General features: G+C 38.8%; 1 protein-coding gene across 1 annotated transcript; it reads left to right on the forward strand.

Moving 5' to 3' along the window:
- Nucleotides 1-419: 419 nt before the first annotated feature.
- Nucleotides 420-3062, forward strand: LOC106083459 (P2R1A-PPP2R2A-interacting phosphatase regulator 1). Its single transcript, XM_013246489.2, has one exon. The coding sequence runs from the start codon at nucleotides 604-606 to the stop codon at nucleotides 1963-1965; it is 1362 nt and encodes a 453-aa protein (XP_013101943.2). The 5' UTR covers nucleotides 420-603; the 3' UTR covers nucleotides 1966-3062.
- The last annotated feature ends 11900 nt before the right edge of the window (nucleotides 3063-14962 follow it).

Here is a 14962-nt window from a genome sequence, read left to right on the forward strand (position 1 = left end):
TGTTCTAAATCGCATGTGTTGCACAGTGCGAGATATGTTTTATGCCTGCAAAACTAATTTCAATTTCTAAAATTTTTTATTCCATTTTCTAACTTTTTTTAATTTCAACTGTTTTTCGAACACTTAGAAATGAAGATGAAAATAAACATTAACAGAGAATTCCAAAAATCTAATTGTATCCAAATATCTTCAGATATTTGACATATACATATGGCAAAAAAAAAAATAAAGAATATCGAGAATTGTGGCATGGACTACCAATGTATATAGCTGGTCACAGCAAAGGATTTGATAAGGTTTAAAAAAATGATTATTTTTTAAATTAAAAATATAATACAAATAAAAATTTAAACAAAATTTAGTTATAATTTGTCAATATATATATTCTTTTGGAAAGATGTGTATTTTGGCAACTCCTTTTTGTTTTGCTTATCCTGCTTTCTTCCTGTAAAATTAAACGGCATTGGGTGACCAGAGTTCCTTTCAAACGATAAAAAATCATGAAAAATTTTGCCACAATCGATAATAAATCGATTATTTAAATTGTTCAAAACGATATTTCTTAACGCGAGAAAATATACAAAAAAGAAATATATAAATGAAATGGAAGTTAATTTAGAAAGAATTGCTGTCGCAATAGCGAATGAAGCTAGAACAGAAGGTGATTGTAAACCCATATTAACCAAAACTAGTGGGGCCGAGATGCAAGTGCCAACATCAATGGTAAATCAAGACACCACATCTACGACATCTTCCAAGGCCCTGAAGCGGTGTTTAAGTGTCCCAATACCACGATCGCAACCAACATCCAGGGAAGTATCCCCGGCACCAGTTTTCAATATATTTGCACCACGCGGACGCCGATATTCAGCTAGTTATAGTCCAGCTAGGGGTATGGGTGCAGCCGGAGGATCATCAACCAGTAATGCAGGAAATAATGGACAATCTTCAAGGTGTGTAACACCACGCATTTCACAGCTAAGACAAGAAGAATGTGTTGATGGTTTGAATTCTCGCGAGGTAAATCATGAACGTGAGGTACATAGTGCCATACAGATATCACAGAGTTGGGAGGATTTGTCATTGGTTGCTGAGAATTGGTCCTGCAAGTCAACCGAAGAGCTTTCAAATCCTCTGCAAGTTGTTGTGGGTGGTGTTTTGAGCGGCAATGGCAGTGGTGGTTGCTCTAGCCCCAGTCCCACCAATAATCGTGCCAATTTACGTCTTCCATATGGTTTATCGCCATCACCCACGCGGCGTAGCACCACATTTGCTACACGTCGTTCTATGTCTCCCATAGCTATACGACCATCGCAGTTGGGTCCTGTCAAAAGAAAATTTGAATTAGACGATACTGCACCTACAACGAGTAGCAGCACTTGGAATTCAATATATTCCCAGCCACCTAGCAAAAAAATGTTTTGCGAGAGTCGAGGATCTTCTCCTATATGCCAATCGCCCTCAGGTTCGGTGTGTCCCAGTCCAGATTCTGGAACGGGCACCTATGATGGTCGCCTAACACCAAAGTTGTTGATATCCAAATTATATACCCACAATGCCACAAGTATGAATGCCAACAACAATACAAACTCTTCGGCCTGTTCTTCGCCCATGTCAGCTTCTTCCTATGGTGGGGATGTTATTGAAACGGCCTCCACAGTATCAACACATTTGTGCTCCTCCTCATCGTCATCGTCATCATCATCAAATTCATCGTCCTCCATTGCTATTTCGACAGCCTCAAGCAATAGTGAGCCCATGTCTTTGGGTAGCATTGACGAAGGCATTTCACTTAATGATAAAATACTGGAGGAAGGCTCAATGTCAACCACTCACACCATAACACCCGCTATACAGGATGAGTCTACACTCATGGATATAATAAAACCAGCTATGGATGAAGAATGTAACAATATGATAATAGAAAATGCATGTGTAGCAACTGTTATGGATGATAAAATGTAAGATTTCCTTGGTCGAAATTGTGGAAAATTTTAAAAAATTCGAAATGTAAGCGTTAGCTTTTAGTTAGAATTTAAAGTAAATTTTGGACTATGTGCTTGGTAAGAACAAAAACACAACAACAACGAGACACTTAAATGTAATCGTCATATTCACCATTTGCTTTATTCTTGTAGCAAATTAAAAAAAAGGAAAACGCCAAAAATTGGCTACGAAATGTTTGGAAAAACAAGTGTTTTTATGCATAGATAAAAATAGGTCCTCTATATAAAACATCGGGAGATGGGCACACAAACTATCGAAACTAAAAGGCACCCAAAATTTTTAGATTATCGCTTTCAGCCTTTCTACCATTTAATTAAGTAGTTATAATACATATATGGGGACTATTGAAAGCAGATATATGTATGGGTATTTCTCCTCGTTTGAAATTATTTAAAAAAAAAAACTAATATCCCCTCTGCATTATACCAAAATTATCATTTACACAGCCTTGTATATATCTGCCTTCCATACTCCCAACTTCGTTCTTTGATATTTAAATATACTAAATAAACTTTATTTATATATATATAGAAATATGTATTTTAGTAAACTATACATAGTTCACATTAGTTTAAACTTCGTTTCTATTTACACGTTATTAGTGTGTAAATGTCGAATGTATTATCAAAAGCAATCCCTTACCCTTATCAATCTACCAATCTACTATAACATACACCACACATCCAACCATTAGACTTCATTTTCAGCTGTGGAAGGAACTCTTCGTTTTGTGTTAGACATGTTTATTGTGTGTGTATGGGTTTTTTTACTTATCCTAGATAAAGGAAACCTTTTTGTTAATTGTATGGTACGTCTTTGTTTTAATATGTTTTGAAAAACGAAAGGAAAGAAATAGAGTGACAAAAGATTCCCGTGATTTATTTGTATGTATTACTTATAATATCTCTACCTACCAACCAACCAACCCCCTGCGCGCTTTACTAAAGTTATTAAGTTTATGTTTAGGAATATAATTTAGAAACTATTTTGCTTAGATACAAAATAAAATAAAATTTGTCAAATGTATAACAATAACACCATATATAAAACACCAATTAGTTTTTTTAATTTAAGAAAGAAAAATAGCCATTGAAATTATGGATGTTGTAGCAGTGTGTTGCGACATAACCAGTATGACTATACTCCAGTAGTGAAGTGAGGCCAGGGCAAGATCGGGAATGTACCCACTCCATGCACCGGTTACACCTCACCGACACCGACCGATGATGGAGGCGGTTCTGGCAAACCGAACAGAACCAAGGTTCGGGGTTCTTTTAAATCCCGGCACGGGCCAGAAGCGTGCGGAGAAGGCACTCCGGAATGTGCCTCTCCCATGACGAAAAAAGATGAATACGTGCACTGAGGCGGCAGCCCTTGCCGATGAGGGTTCCATCGGGTCGATCCGGTGCGTACAACCGGCTGCTATGGGATTGCCATATATTTACATTGAACGTATATTTATACTATGCCAGATTCTGGAATAAACCAAAGGGAAACACAATGACACTTTAAAACTATTTGTTGTCTACAATGGCTTTCTTCAGTGCATCCATAGTGGCATATTTTTGTATCCAGCAACATTGGATGGGGGGTATACCATTCTAGTCATTCCGTTTTTAATACCTCAAAATATTGATCTGCTACCCCATATATATTCTTGATCGTCTTGACATTCAAAGTCGATCATGCCATATCTGTCTGCCTGTTTTGACTTCCAACATCCGTGCTTAGTATGATCCGTATCGGTCTATGAACTGATAAAGTAATAAAAGTTATACAAAACACCAGCTTAGCGCCAGCTGTATCAACTCAGAAGAAAACCACAATGGACAAGACACCCGTCCATGGCGATGATATCGACATTATGGCAATCAAAGCGATAAGTAACTGAATCTTAAAAGAATAGAATTGGAAGCATCCTTGCTAAAGTGGGTTAGTTTAGGTTGAAAAGAGGGTGCAGATATTAATCCGCACCATGCCACTATGGACATACACCTAAGCCAGTAATCGGCTTGTTGTGCGATCTAAATAAGGTAATCTCGAAAAAGAAAATCTAAGTTAGGAATTGCGTGCCACTTACAATATCCTTAATTGTTTTCAATACCACTCCCCTAAGTTAGTCCATGTCTGGTATTGTGTCTCCACCTAAGTGCCTAAGTCCCCGCATGCCCCGTCACATGCTTTCACTTGCCGCACCGATTTTACATAAGTGAGCTCGAAGTCCTATGTGTCCCTCCCTGACCTCCTTCTTACTTCCTTTCAGTAATAGCCTCGTCTTCTCACGATCTGGATTCCTATCGTCGCCTCGATTATACCGCGATGGTATGAGCCTTAAGTCTCATAGCCGCAGTGGCTGCCTCACACTCAATCTGTATGTCAATGGGTCGGATATCTTGAATAGTTCTAGTGCCATAGTGGGCGCGGTCCTCATCGCTCCGCCTATGCCAGGACAACATGTTCTCTGAACCTGTTGTATGGTCCTTATGTTGCACTTTTTCTCTATAGCAGTGCACCAAACTATTGAGGCGTAAGTAAATATAGGTCTTATCACGCTCCTGTAGAGCCAGTGGACTATCCTCGGATTCAGGCCCCATTACGAGCCTACGGCCCGTCTACATAGTGCCCAACATCTGTGAGCCTTCTCAGTACGCTTTGAATGTGCCACTTCCAATTCAGTTTCCTGTCCAAGATCACACCTAAGTATTTGACCTTGTCAGATATCGAAATCGTCTTATTGAGAAAACGTGGTGCGTTAAACTGGCCCACAGTAGTCTTCCTCCTGAACAGGCAGTCAGCATCCGCAATAGGTAATTTTTGGTTGTTGTTGTAGTAGTAGCAGTGTGTGGTACACTGAGGCGGCAGCCCTTGCCGATGAAGGAATTCATCGGGTCAATCCGGTACGTACAACCGGCTGCCATGGGATTGCGGTAATTTTTGGTGGTCACCCATAGGAGTGGCGATAGAATGCCTCCCTGTGACGTGCCTTGTGCCACTTTCTCCCCTATATTTATGCTATGTGACACATTATTTATCCACCTGTTTCTTAACATATGGTTTATTCAGTCTCTAAGAACCGAGTCCACGCGGTAGTGGTCTAAGGATTGGATCAGTATGTCGGCGCGCACATTGTTAAAAGCCCCCTCGATGTCAATGCATACCGCCAGGGTGTACGTTTTGGCATTAAAGGCATTCTCCTATTTTATGCAAAACCTCGTGCAGTGCAGTCTCCACCGATCTTCCCCTTGACATAGGCATGCTGTTTGTATTTGAGCTGTTCGCTGAATGTCCTACTCTTTAAGCTCCTTAGGAATTCCTTCATTATAAATTCCGTTATTATAAAACATCGATCACTATCATTATTCCGAGATTCCGGTGTCTCCGTGAGTCCCGTCGTATGCTATGGAAAATCCGTTGTTTCTTCTCTCACTTCCATGTCGTCTACTAAAGTTTCAGTTTGGACATGGGTTTCAGTTGGTTTTCAACTTATTCCGGAAACTTAAGCTTGCTAAAGTAAGTGTGGCAGTAAAAGGAGATAAAACCAAGTTATTAAAATGTTTAAAGCGTCAATTATATCCAAGAGGACGTAGAAAGATAAGCCTAGGCAAGGACATACTGAATGTTTATAAGCGGAACTTTAGCTATCTCGCTTGAGCAACTTGTGCTTTTATATGGAACAGAAACTTGATAGAAACCAATGAAAAATTACTCAGAGTACTCTGAAGAAGGTCATTTAATGCCATCAGAAAAATTTTAGTCCCCCATGAATTTTTCTCACCCATGTCATTTTCGACCAAAATTTCGTTTCAATGAGGTTTATCCCTTCAGAAAATGTGCTAGTTACTCTAATGGACAACAATGTCTGAGGCCTGGAAAGGACCCGAGTTTGAGGGAGTCGTACAGACCGATCTCCCTTCTCGAACCAGTGGCAAAGACGCTTGAGGCACTACTCCTCCCGAGCCTCGTAGGAGAATTTCCATTCGCCGAGCATCAACATGTATCTCGAAGATTGCATAGCACAACAACAGCTTTGCATGCCATCACCGCACACATTTACCGTGGCTTCAATCAGCCCGGTCCTCGTGGCACTGGACCTATCGAAGGCATTCGACACGGTCAGCCATGCCAAATTATTTGAGGACATCACCAACACGTCTCTCCAGCCAGGCCTGAAACGCTGGGTCGCGAATAATCTGCGTAGTCGCCAGTCATTTGTGGAATTTAGGAATAAGAAGTCGAAGCACCGTAGAGTGAAACAGGGACTTTTCCAAGGTGGGCTGATATCTCCGGCACTATTTAACCTCTACCTATCCTCCATTCCACCACCTCCAGACGGCATAGAGATCGTATCACATGCGGACAATTGTACGATCATGGCATTGTTGACATCTGCGATAGGTTGAACGTCTACCTCAAGGAACTTGCCTCATATTTCGCTCCAAGAAATCTCATATTTCGGTCACTACAAATACGCGTGAGGTGTATACTTAGCTGACAGTGATGGTCGATGGAGAAATGATTCCGACCATCAAGTGTACCAAAATACTTGGCGTCACATTTGACAACTCTTATACATTCTCCCCACATGCCACAACAATTTGCGATAAAGTCAAACGTAGAAACAAGGTCCTCAAGTCACTTACTGGCAGCACTTGGGGGTGCAGACAAAGAAACCTTGTTGACCACGTACAAAGCAATTGGTCGGTCTGTGGTAAGTTATGCAGCGCCAGTGTGGTCTCGTCAACTTTGTGACACGCAGTGGAATAATATTCAGATCTGTCAGAATGCCGCCCTATGAACTGCGACGGGCTGTCTCCTCAGTTCTAATGTGGACCAACTCCATTAGAAGACAAAGATCTAAGCAATAACTTTTGGGCCGTTATCGCAAAGACCATCCAAATCATCATCATGTGGATAGATATCCACCGCCCGAAAACCATAAGGTAGATCAAGAACGTGAGATTCAGCACTACAAGAGAAAACCTCTAGATCAAGCGGCATTTCAAGTTGGTCTAGACAACATTCATGCAGACACGGTAGCAGATGCGGTAAATGGCTACCGGGTAAAAGTAGTAAAAGTAAAAGTATTGCACTTAAAGAAATTGACCTCCACCGGCAAACTAGAGTAGTTCTGGCTCAATTACGATGAAGCAGATGCAGCCGCCTCAACTCCTACAGAGCAAGGATTGATGCCGACGTGCAAGATGTATGTCCCGATTGTAACTAGGGACCGCAAGATACACGTCACCTGTTTAACTGCCCAGCCAGACACAATCGACTCAGACGCACCCCATCTTCATCCCCCAGAATCAAGCAGACGAAAGATAGAACACAATAAACTGCTACAACAACAAAAAGGGAGATAAACTGATTAAGTGGAGCAATACTTTTATGCTTTAAGGTTGTAATAAAAGACAGTTTATTTGTGTAAAACCAGAGATAAACAATTCAAGTTGTTGTTTTAGCGACATTTTCTTTAAGCTCCTGTAGGTGAGCAAGCAAAGGACCGCTTGTCGCGGGAACAAGATGGCCATTGGTTAAAGTCGCCAATAACTCGCCTTGTCATATCAAGCATCATAGGCACTCAGTATTTGTGCAAGATCCGGTACCGCCCGACATCTTACACTGATACTCTTCGCTCGATACCGCTGATTGTACGCGGCTGCCGTTGCAGCTACTCTGTATGCATCACTACAGAGTTGGAAGAGTTTCAACCTGTGAACGCGTCCGGTAGCTCCCAGCTTAGCTTTTAATGATAACGAAGAACACACAGAGGGGGGCTCAAAGTTCCAGCCTGTGTTTTATATATGTTTTGTGGTGAAAGTAAATGCTTCAACTTACCCATTCACTTAAAGTTCAATAAATGAAAGCCTCTCAACCTAAAACAGAGTTTTTTAAGATTATTGTTTTTATTTGTTTCATTTTTGTGAATTATTTTTATGGTATAATTTAAATTTAAGTTTTTTGTTTTATGTTAAAGTAAATATTTTTTTCATTTTCCAAAAATAAATCACAATCAAAGTTCAAAACTAACTGAAAAAAAATTTTTAAAATAAAAAGGTGATTTTGTAAATGAAATTGAGACAATAATAAACCTACACAAATGTTTTAAATTAAGAAAAAAAAATATGTATATATATAAATCAATTCCAAAAGTGAATTGAAGTCTACACCTCCAGAATTAAATCCTTTAGGCTTGAAAGAGTTTCACATTATAATTTTAATTTATTGTATGATAACTTATATTAATGTGGTTAGTTTTGAACTTTAAATTCTTTTTTTTTATTTTATTTTATATATTTTTTTTATTAAAAATTTTTAATAATGTACCAACCTGTTGTTTTTCTTTTTTGTTTTTAATTTAAAGTAAATCTAGGTTTTCTCTTGTTTGTTAATTAAATAAAAAAAATATGTATGTATGTGTTATGTTTTTAAATTATTAATATTTCCATTTCAATGTATAGTAGATTTTCCTTATCTTATTTTAGTTTTTTATGTCTTTTTGTTAATTTTTTCTTCTGTTAAATGAACTACATTTTTGAGTGGTGGTAGCTTATAACAAAGAAAATAAACAGACAGTTTGATATAAATGGCCAATAATGGTATTAGAAAAACAAAATTGAAACCAACCACGTGGAAAAAATCTTTCCAGGAAAACGAAGCCAAAACACCTTACTTACTTCTTATTCAAGAAGAATTTTTTAAAAATTAAATTAAAAATTTCGAAAAACTGGCTTGAATACTAATGATTTGGTTTCATGCAGTGTAGGTTAAAGAATAGACACGATTATTGGTCTCATGAATTTTTGAATGGCCCAGCTAAATTAGGACTTTCGAAGAGGTAAACTCCTCAAACGAAAAGTGTTCTGACCCGAGCCGAATTTTATGTATATACCCTCCAACATGGTTCGCATTGATAAAGTTATCTGGTTGAATTTTATACCCACCACCGAAGGATGGGGGTATATTCATTTTGTCATTCCGTTTGTAACACATCGAAATATCCATTTCCGACCTTATAAAGTATATATATTCTTGATCAGCGTAAAAATCTAAGACGATCTAGCCATGTCCGTCCGTCTGTCTGTTGAAATCACGCTACAGTCTTTAAAAATAGAGATATTGAGCTGAAACTTTCCACAGATTCTTCTTTTGTCCATAAGCAGGTTAAGTTCGAAGATGGGCTATATCGGACTATATCATCATATAGCCCCCGTATAGACCGGTCCGCCGATTTAGGGTCTTAGGACCATAAAAGCAACATTTATTATCCGATTTTGCTGAAATTTGGGACAGTGAGTTATGTTTGGCCCTTCGATATCCTTCTTTAATTTGGCCCAGATCGGTCCAGATTTGGATATAGCTGCCATATAGACCGATCTCTCAATTTAAGGTTTTGGGCCCACAATTGGCGCATTTATTATACGATGTCCCCAAAATTGGGGACAGTGAGTTGCGTTAAGCCCTTCGACATACCTCTGCAATATAGCACAGATCGGTCCAGATTTGGATATAGCTGCCATATAGACCGATCTCTCGATTTAAGGTTTTGTGTCCATAAATGGCGCATTTATTGCCCGATTCTGCCGAAATTTTGGGACAGTGAGTTGCGTTAAGCCCTTCGACATCCTTCTTGAATTTGGCCCAGATTTGAATATAGCTGTCATATAGACCGATCTCTCGATTTAAGGTTTTGTGTCCATAAAAGGTGCATTTATTGTTGCGTTAAGCCCTTCGACATCGACAAATCTGGACCCAGATCGGTCCAGATTTGAATATAGCTGCCATATAGACTGATCTCTCGATTTAAGGTTTTGCCCCCATAAAAGGCGCATTTACTGTCCGATTTTGCCGAAATTTGGGACAGTCAGTTGCGTTAAGCCCTTCGACATCCTTCTTTAATTTGTTCCAGATCGGTCCAGATTTAGATATAGCTGCCATATAGACCGATATCTCGATTTAAAGTCTTGGCCCTTTTAAAAAATCCGCAATTACTTTTTGGGCAACCCAATAGCTGCAGTGGGACATAAGGCCGAACTTAACGCCTTTTTACTTGGTGAAGCAACCACCAGAAGTCTCCAATAAGAAACTTATAATGCTGAGTCTAAGAAAGTAACATTGAAGAAATTTGCAAGGTATAGTAATAGAAAAATATGTTAAGAAAATAAGTACAAGCGTGCTAAGTACAGCCGGGACAAATCTTATATATCCTCCACTTTTGATCCCATTTGTGAAGTTCTTTGCCTGATATCTCTTTATAAACAAACAAAGCATAATGAATAAAAATTGTCATTGTATTGGAGCCATATCAGGTTATGAACCGATTCGGACCATACTTAGTTTGTATGTTGGAGACCATAGTAGAAGACATTGCGCAAAACTTCAGTCAAATCAAATGCGAATTGCGCCCTATAGGGGCTCAATGTAAATACAGTTGAACCTCGATTATCTGGGGCTCTATTAACCGGTTACCACTGTTAACCGGCATGCCGTGCTTTTGATTTTGAAGCTGCGTCAATAATGCTCTCTTTATTAACCGTGCTGCTTACCCCTATTAACCGTGGCCCACACACATGATTGTTTGATGTAAAATTCTGGGGTTCCCCTTTTTATTATTTTTTAGTTAAAGCTGAATATTAAATCACATTCAGTTGCTTATTCAAAACTGGCCACAAGCGCAGCAGAAAAAAATAACTTTGATTTATTGAAGGAATTGTTTGACATAACCAAGGTAAAAAGCGAATGGATGTGCAAAGATGAGAATTTCCACAAACTATAATAAAGGGTGATTTTTTTGAGGTTAGGATTTTCATGCATTAGTATTTGACAGATCACGTGGGATTTCAGACATGGTGTCAAAGAGAAAGATGCTCAGTATGCTTTGACATTTCATCATGAATAGACTTACTAACGAGCAACGCTTGCAAATCATTGAATTTTATTACCAAAATCAGTGTTCGGTTCGAAATGTGTTCATTCACCGTAACGTTGCGTCCAACAGCATCTTTGAAAAAATACGGTCCAATGATTCCACCAGCGTACAAACCACACCAAACAGTGCATTTTTCGGGATGCATGGGCAGTTCTTGAACGGCTTCTGGTTGCTCTTCACTCCAAATGCGGCAATTTTGCTTATTTACGTAGCCATTCAACCAGAAATGAGCCTCATCGCTGAACAAAATTTGTCAAAATTTGAACACATTTCGAACCGAACACTGATTTTGGTAATAAAATTCAATGATTTGCAAGCGTTGCTCGTTAGTAAGTCTATTCATGATGAAATGTCAAAGCATACTGAGCATCTTTCTCTTTGACACCATGTCTGAAATCCCACGTGATCTGTCAAATACTAATGCATGAAAATCCTAACCTCAAAAAAATCACCCTTTACAAGTTGAGGGTTCATCTTCCTTGCACATCCATTTGTATTTTACCTTGGTTATGTCAAGTTGAAAGCAATGGCCGCGTTGGCTATTCTAGCGGCAAACCTGCCAATACCATCCAAGCGAAAGAGGGCAATGAAAGCGACTGTGTCCACACTAAGCAACTCAGCGATACTTGATTGTTCCTAAAGTAGCACGCACTCATGTGACAACAGTACAGATAGTCCTTGGGAGGATTGCAATGCAACATCAATGAGAAAAAAGAAGCCTAACCCAACAGGTATAGAAAAACGCCTTGTTACAAGCTCAAAGCAGTTATTCCACGAGGCAGCAATGGTCTGCCACAAACTTTTCGCTAAGGCATTGAAATCCCAACACCATGTCAGTCAGGAATCCACAAGCCTATACACAAGGAAACTGTTGGTGTGAAGGAGTATTTCTTAAGCACGCTTTATCTAGAGATGTGGAGCATGTACTTTGACAGCTAACACCTTGAGAGCGTTGAATATTAGGCCGTTGTCATCAATAATGAATCCAAAGAAATTAAGTTGACTGCGCTCAAATTAAAAGATTGGAAAGCTCAAAAGAAATCGCAGAAGGACTCCAGAATGAGTTAGATAAGTTCAACCTAAGGGAATGAATTGTGATGATTGTTGCCGACACAACAAGCGTGAATATCGGCAAATAAAATAGGCGCTTTAATTCGACTGCAGCAAATATTCGAGGAGAAAGGTCACACCACTCCCAAATTCATTAGACGCCAGCATCATGTGCTGGATCGCCTTCATCGCGTTGTCATGGACGATGAGCTCTATGAATCAACTAGATAACCAAACATGGAATACTTTTTTGTGCAGGAATTGATGACCAATTATGATGTATTGAAAGCAGCCTTCAGATATGGTAAAACTTAGATTAAGGAAACAAGCGACTGGAGAGACGACATGAAGATTATCTTCCACCTCACTCGTGTCTTCCGTCACTTAACTGAGAGGAGTAAATTCCCTTTTGTAGAGTCTAACCAGATCCCAAACATCTGCAATGCACGCTGGAACTCTGGTGCCATTCCAGCTCTTCTTGCATTTATTATGATGCCTTAAACTCGGAGAAGGTTGCATAAAATCTGATCATTGGTTCAGTAGTCAATTGTTTCGCGCTGAAGATTTTGAAGAACTCTGAATGACTACCCAAAAGCTCTCAAATGCTTGCTTGGAAAAAAGATAAACCAGTTTTGTGAGCGTGCGAACAATGTAATGCAACTCCTGCCCCAACAAGGACAGATTCATCCTCTCCAATGACAACTTGGTTATTTAACTTCCTTGAGTGTTTGATAATGATGGTTGTAGCAGTATGGGGTACACTTGGGCGGCAGCCCTTGCCGATGAAGGATCTAAACGGGTCAATCCGGTCCTTACAACCGAGTTTTATGATGTTGATGTAGCCGTAAAAGGACTCCATCGAGTCAATCCGGTACGTATAACCGGCCGCCATGGGATTGCCGAGATTTATGATGGCTCTAAAGTTTGTGTTCAATCATATAACTGCTTACAGATACTTCCAAAAATTGCCAAAATAAAAATTTTAAATTAATTTTGTGCGTGAGGTTTTTTTTTATATCGAATCACCTTAAATGTTAGATTTGCAGTCCAATTCTGTAAAGCTCCCAGGGAATTAATTTCTCCCTACAATAAAATTCTCCTATTCTGATTGAATGGGAGGCCACCGTAGCGCAGAGGTTAGCATGTCCGCCTATGACGCTGAACGCCTGGGTTCGAATCCTGCCGTGACCATCAGAAAAAAATTTCACCGGTGGTTTTCCTCTCCTAATGTTGGCGACATTTGTGAGGTGCTATGCAAAACATCTCTCCGAAGAGGTGTCGCACTGCGGTTCGCCGTTCGGACTCGGCTATAAAAAGGAGGCCTCTATCATTGAGCTTAAACTTGAATCGGACTGCACTCATTGATGTGTGAGAAGTTTGCCCCTGTTTCTTAGTGGAATGTTCATGGGCAAAATTTGCATTTTTGATTGAATGGGGAGAGGGTATTTCGAAAAAATTTTATAGCTAAACTATGACTATTATTTTTTGAGAAAAAAGAGCAAAAAAAAATAAGCAAGAAGTTATAATGGTGGTTTAAAATGTTTACAAACATGTAAGTGTTGCTTCAGTAAAACAATGATCTTAAAATCAAGATTTAATGGCTCGATCATCTGTTTTCCCTTTATAAAAACAGCTGACGAGCGACTTAAATCCGGATTTAATGAGCATTGTAAACTTTGTTTAATGTTTGTTTTAATATTTGTGTTTTTATAGTGCACAATTTTGGCTTACAGCTTGTCAACGAAAACAACTTTGCAACAATTTTTGGTAGAGGTTTGTTTCTATTTCGTCGTCGTGAATGCTGTTGTTGTCTGCCTGATACGCTGCTTTATCTAAAGGCCTACATTTATGGAGCTGAAACTTGAGGATCTAATCGACATTTCCGGGCGGCATTCGCTTTTCTTTATGGTTGGGACGACTGCTGGTCATATTGCTGCCGAAAATGCGACTTAAGGATTTATTCCTACTCTTGTGGAGTAAATGCTGCCAAATGTGGCACCAAGTTTTGAATAATTGATGGCCTGAAGCGCAATGTTGGAAAATTTCCCACGAACATTCCATTAAGGAACAGACAGACAACTTCTTGCATATCAATGGGTGCTGCCCAATTCTACTTTAAAAACAATGATTAGGGACCGCCTTTTAGTATCCGGAAATGGAGTGCCATTAACGAAATCTCAAACATAAATATATCTCATACATATATAAAGTAAATATAGAAAACAATAAGTGGAGATAAAAGGTGTTTTCCTTCATAAATCGGGTTTCATGACATTTTGTTCATAAATATTATTCATTATATTAATGAAAAACTCATAAATATTATGAATATTGATAATGATCGTTTATGAAAATAAGTTCTTATATTTATGAAATTTTGTTTCATAGATGTAAAGAAACTTTTCATAATCGGGTGTGTTCTGGGATTCACTTTTCCACTCAACTCAATTTGTTATTATCACACAAACAAAAAGACCAAATTAATTATTTGTTGTAAGATACATTTTGATTTTATCTAAGAAATATCATGATTAAAATTTTGAATATTTTGAAACTTTATTAAGGGGATAATAAGCGATTGAGTTTAGGGGAAAGGTGAAAAGTGAAATCCAGAACACACCCAAATATTAATAAAAAAAAAAACTAATCTCGAAAAAGAAAATCTATGTTAGGAATTCCGTGCTACTTACAAAATCCTTAATTGTTTTCCATGCCACTCTCCTAAGTTGGTTCATGTCTGATATAGTGTCCCCACCTAAGTGCCGGCATATGTTAAAAGCGAAAGCCGGGCAATGACAAAGGAAATGCTCCGACGTCTCATCATTTTCCCCGCATGTACTACACATGCTATCACTTGCCGCAGTACCGTCGTGATACCAATAGCTATACTGACCTCCTTCTTTAAATGTAATTAAATATCCAAGCTTTCGGTTTTATTATCCTTTTTTATAAATGTAATGAAAACATTTTATAAAT

This window comes from Stomoxys calcitrans, chromosome 2, assembly GCF_963082655.1.
Source record: "Stomoxys calcitrans chromosome 2, idStoCalc2.1, whole genome shotgun sequence".
Classification (NCBI taxonomy): Eukaryota; Metazoa; Arthropoda; class Insecta; order Diptera; family Muscidae; genus Stomoxys; species Stomoxys calcitrans.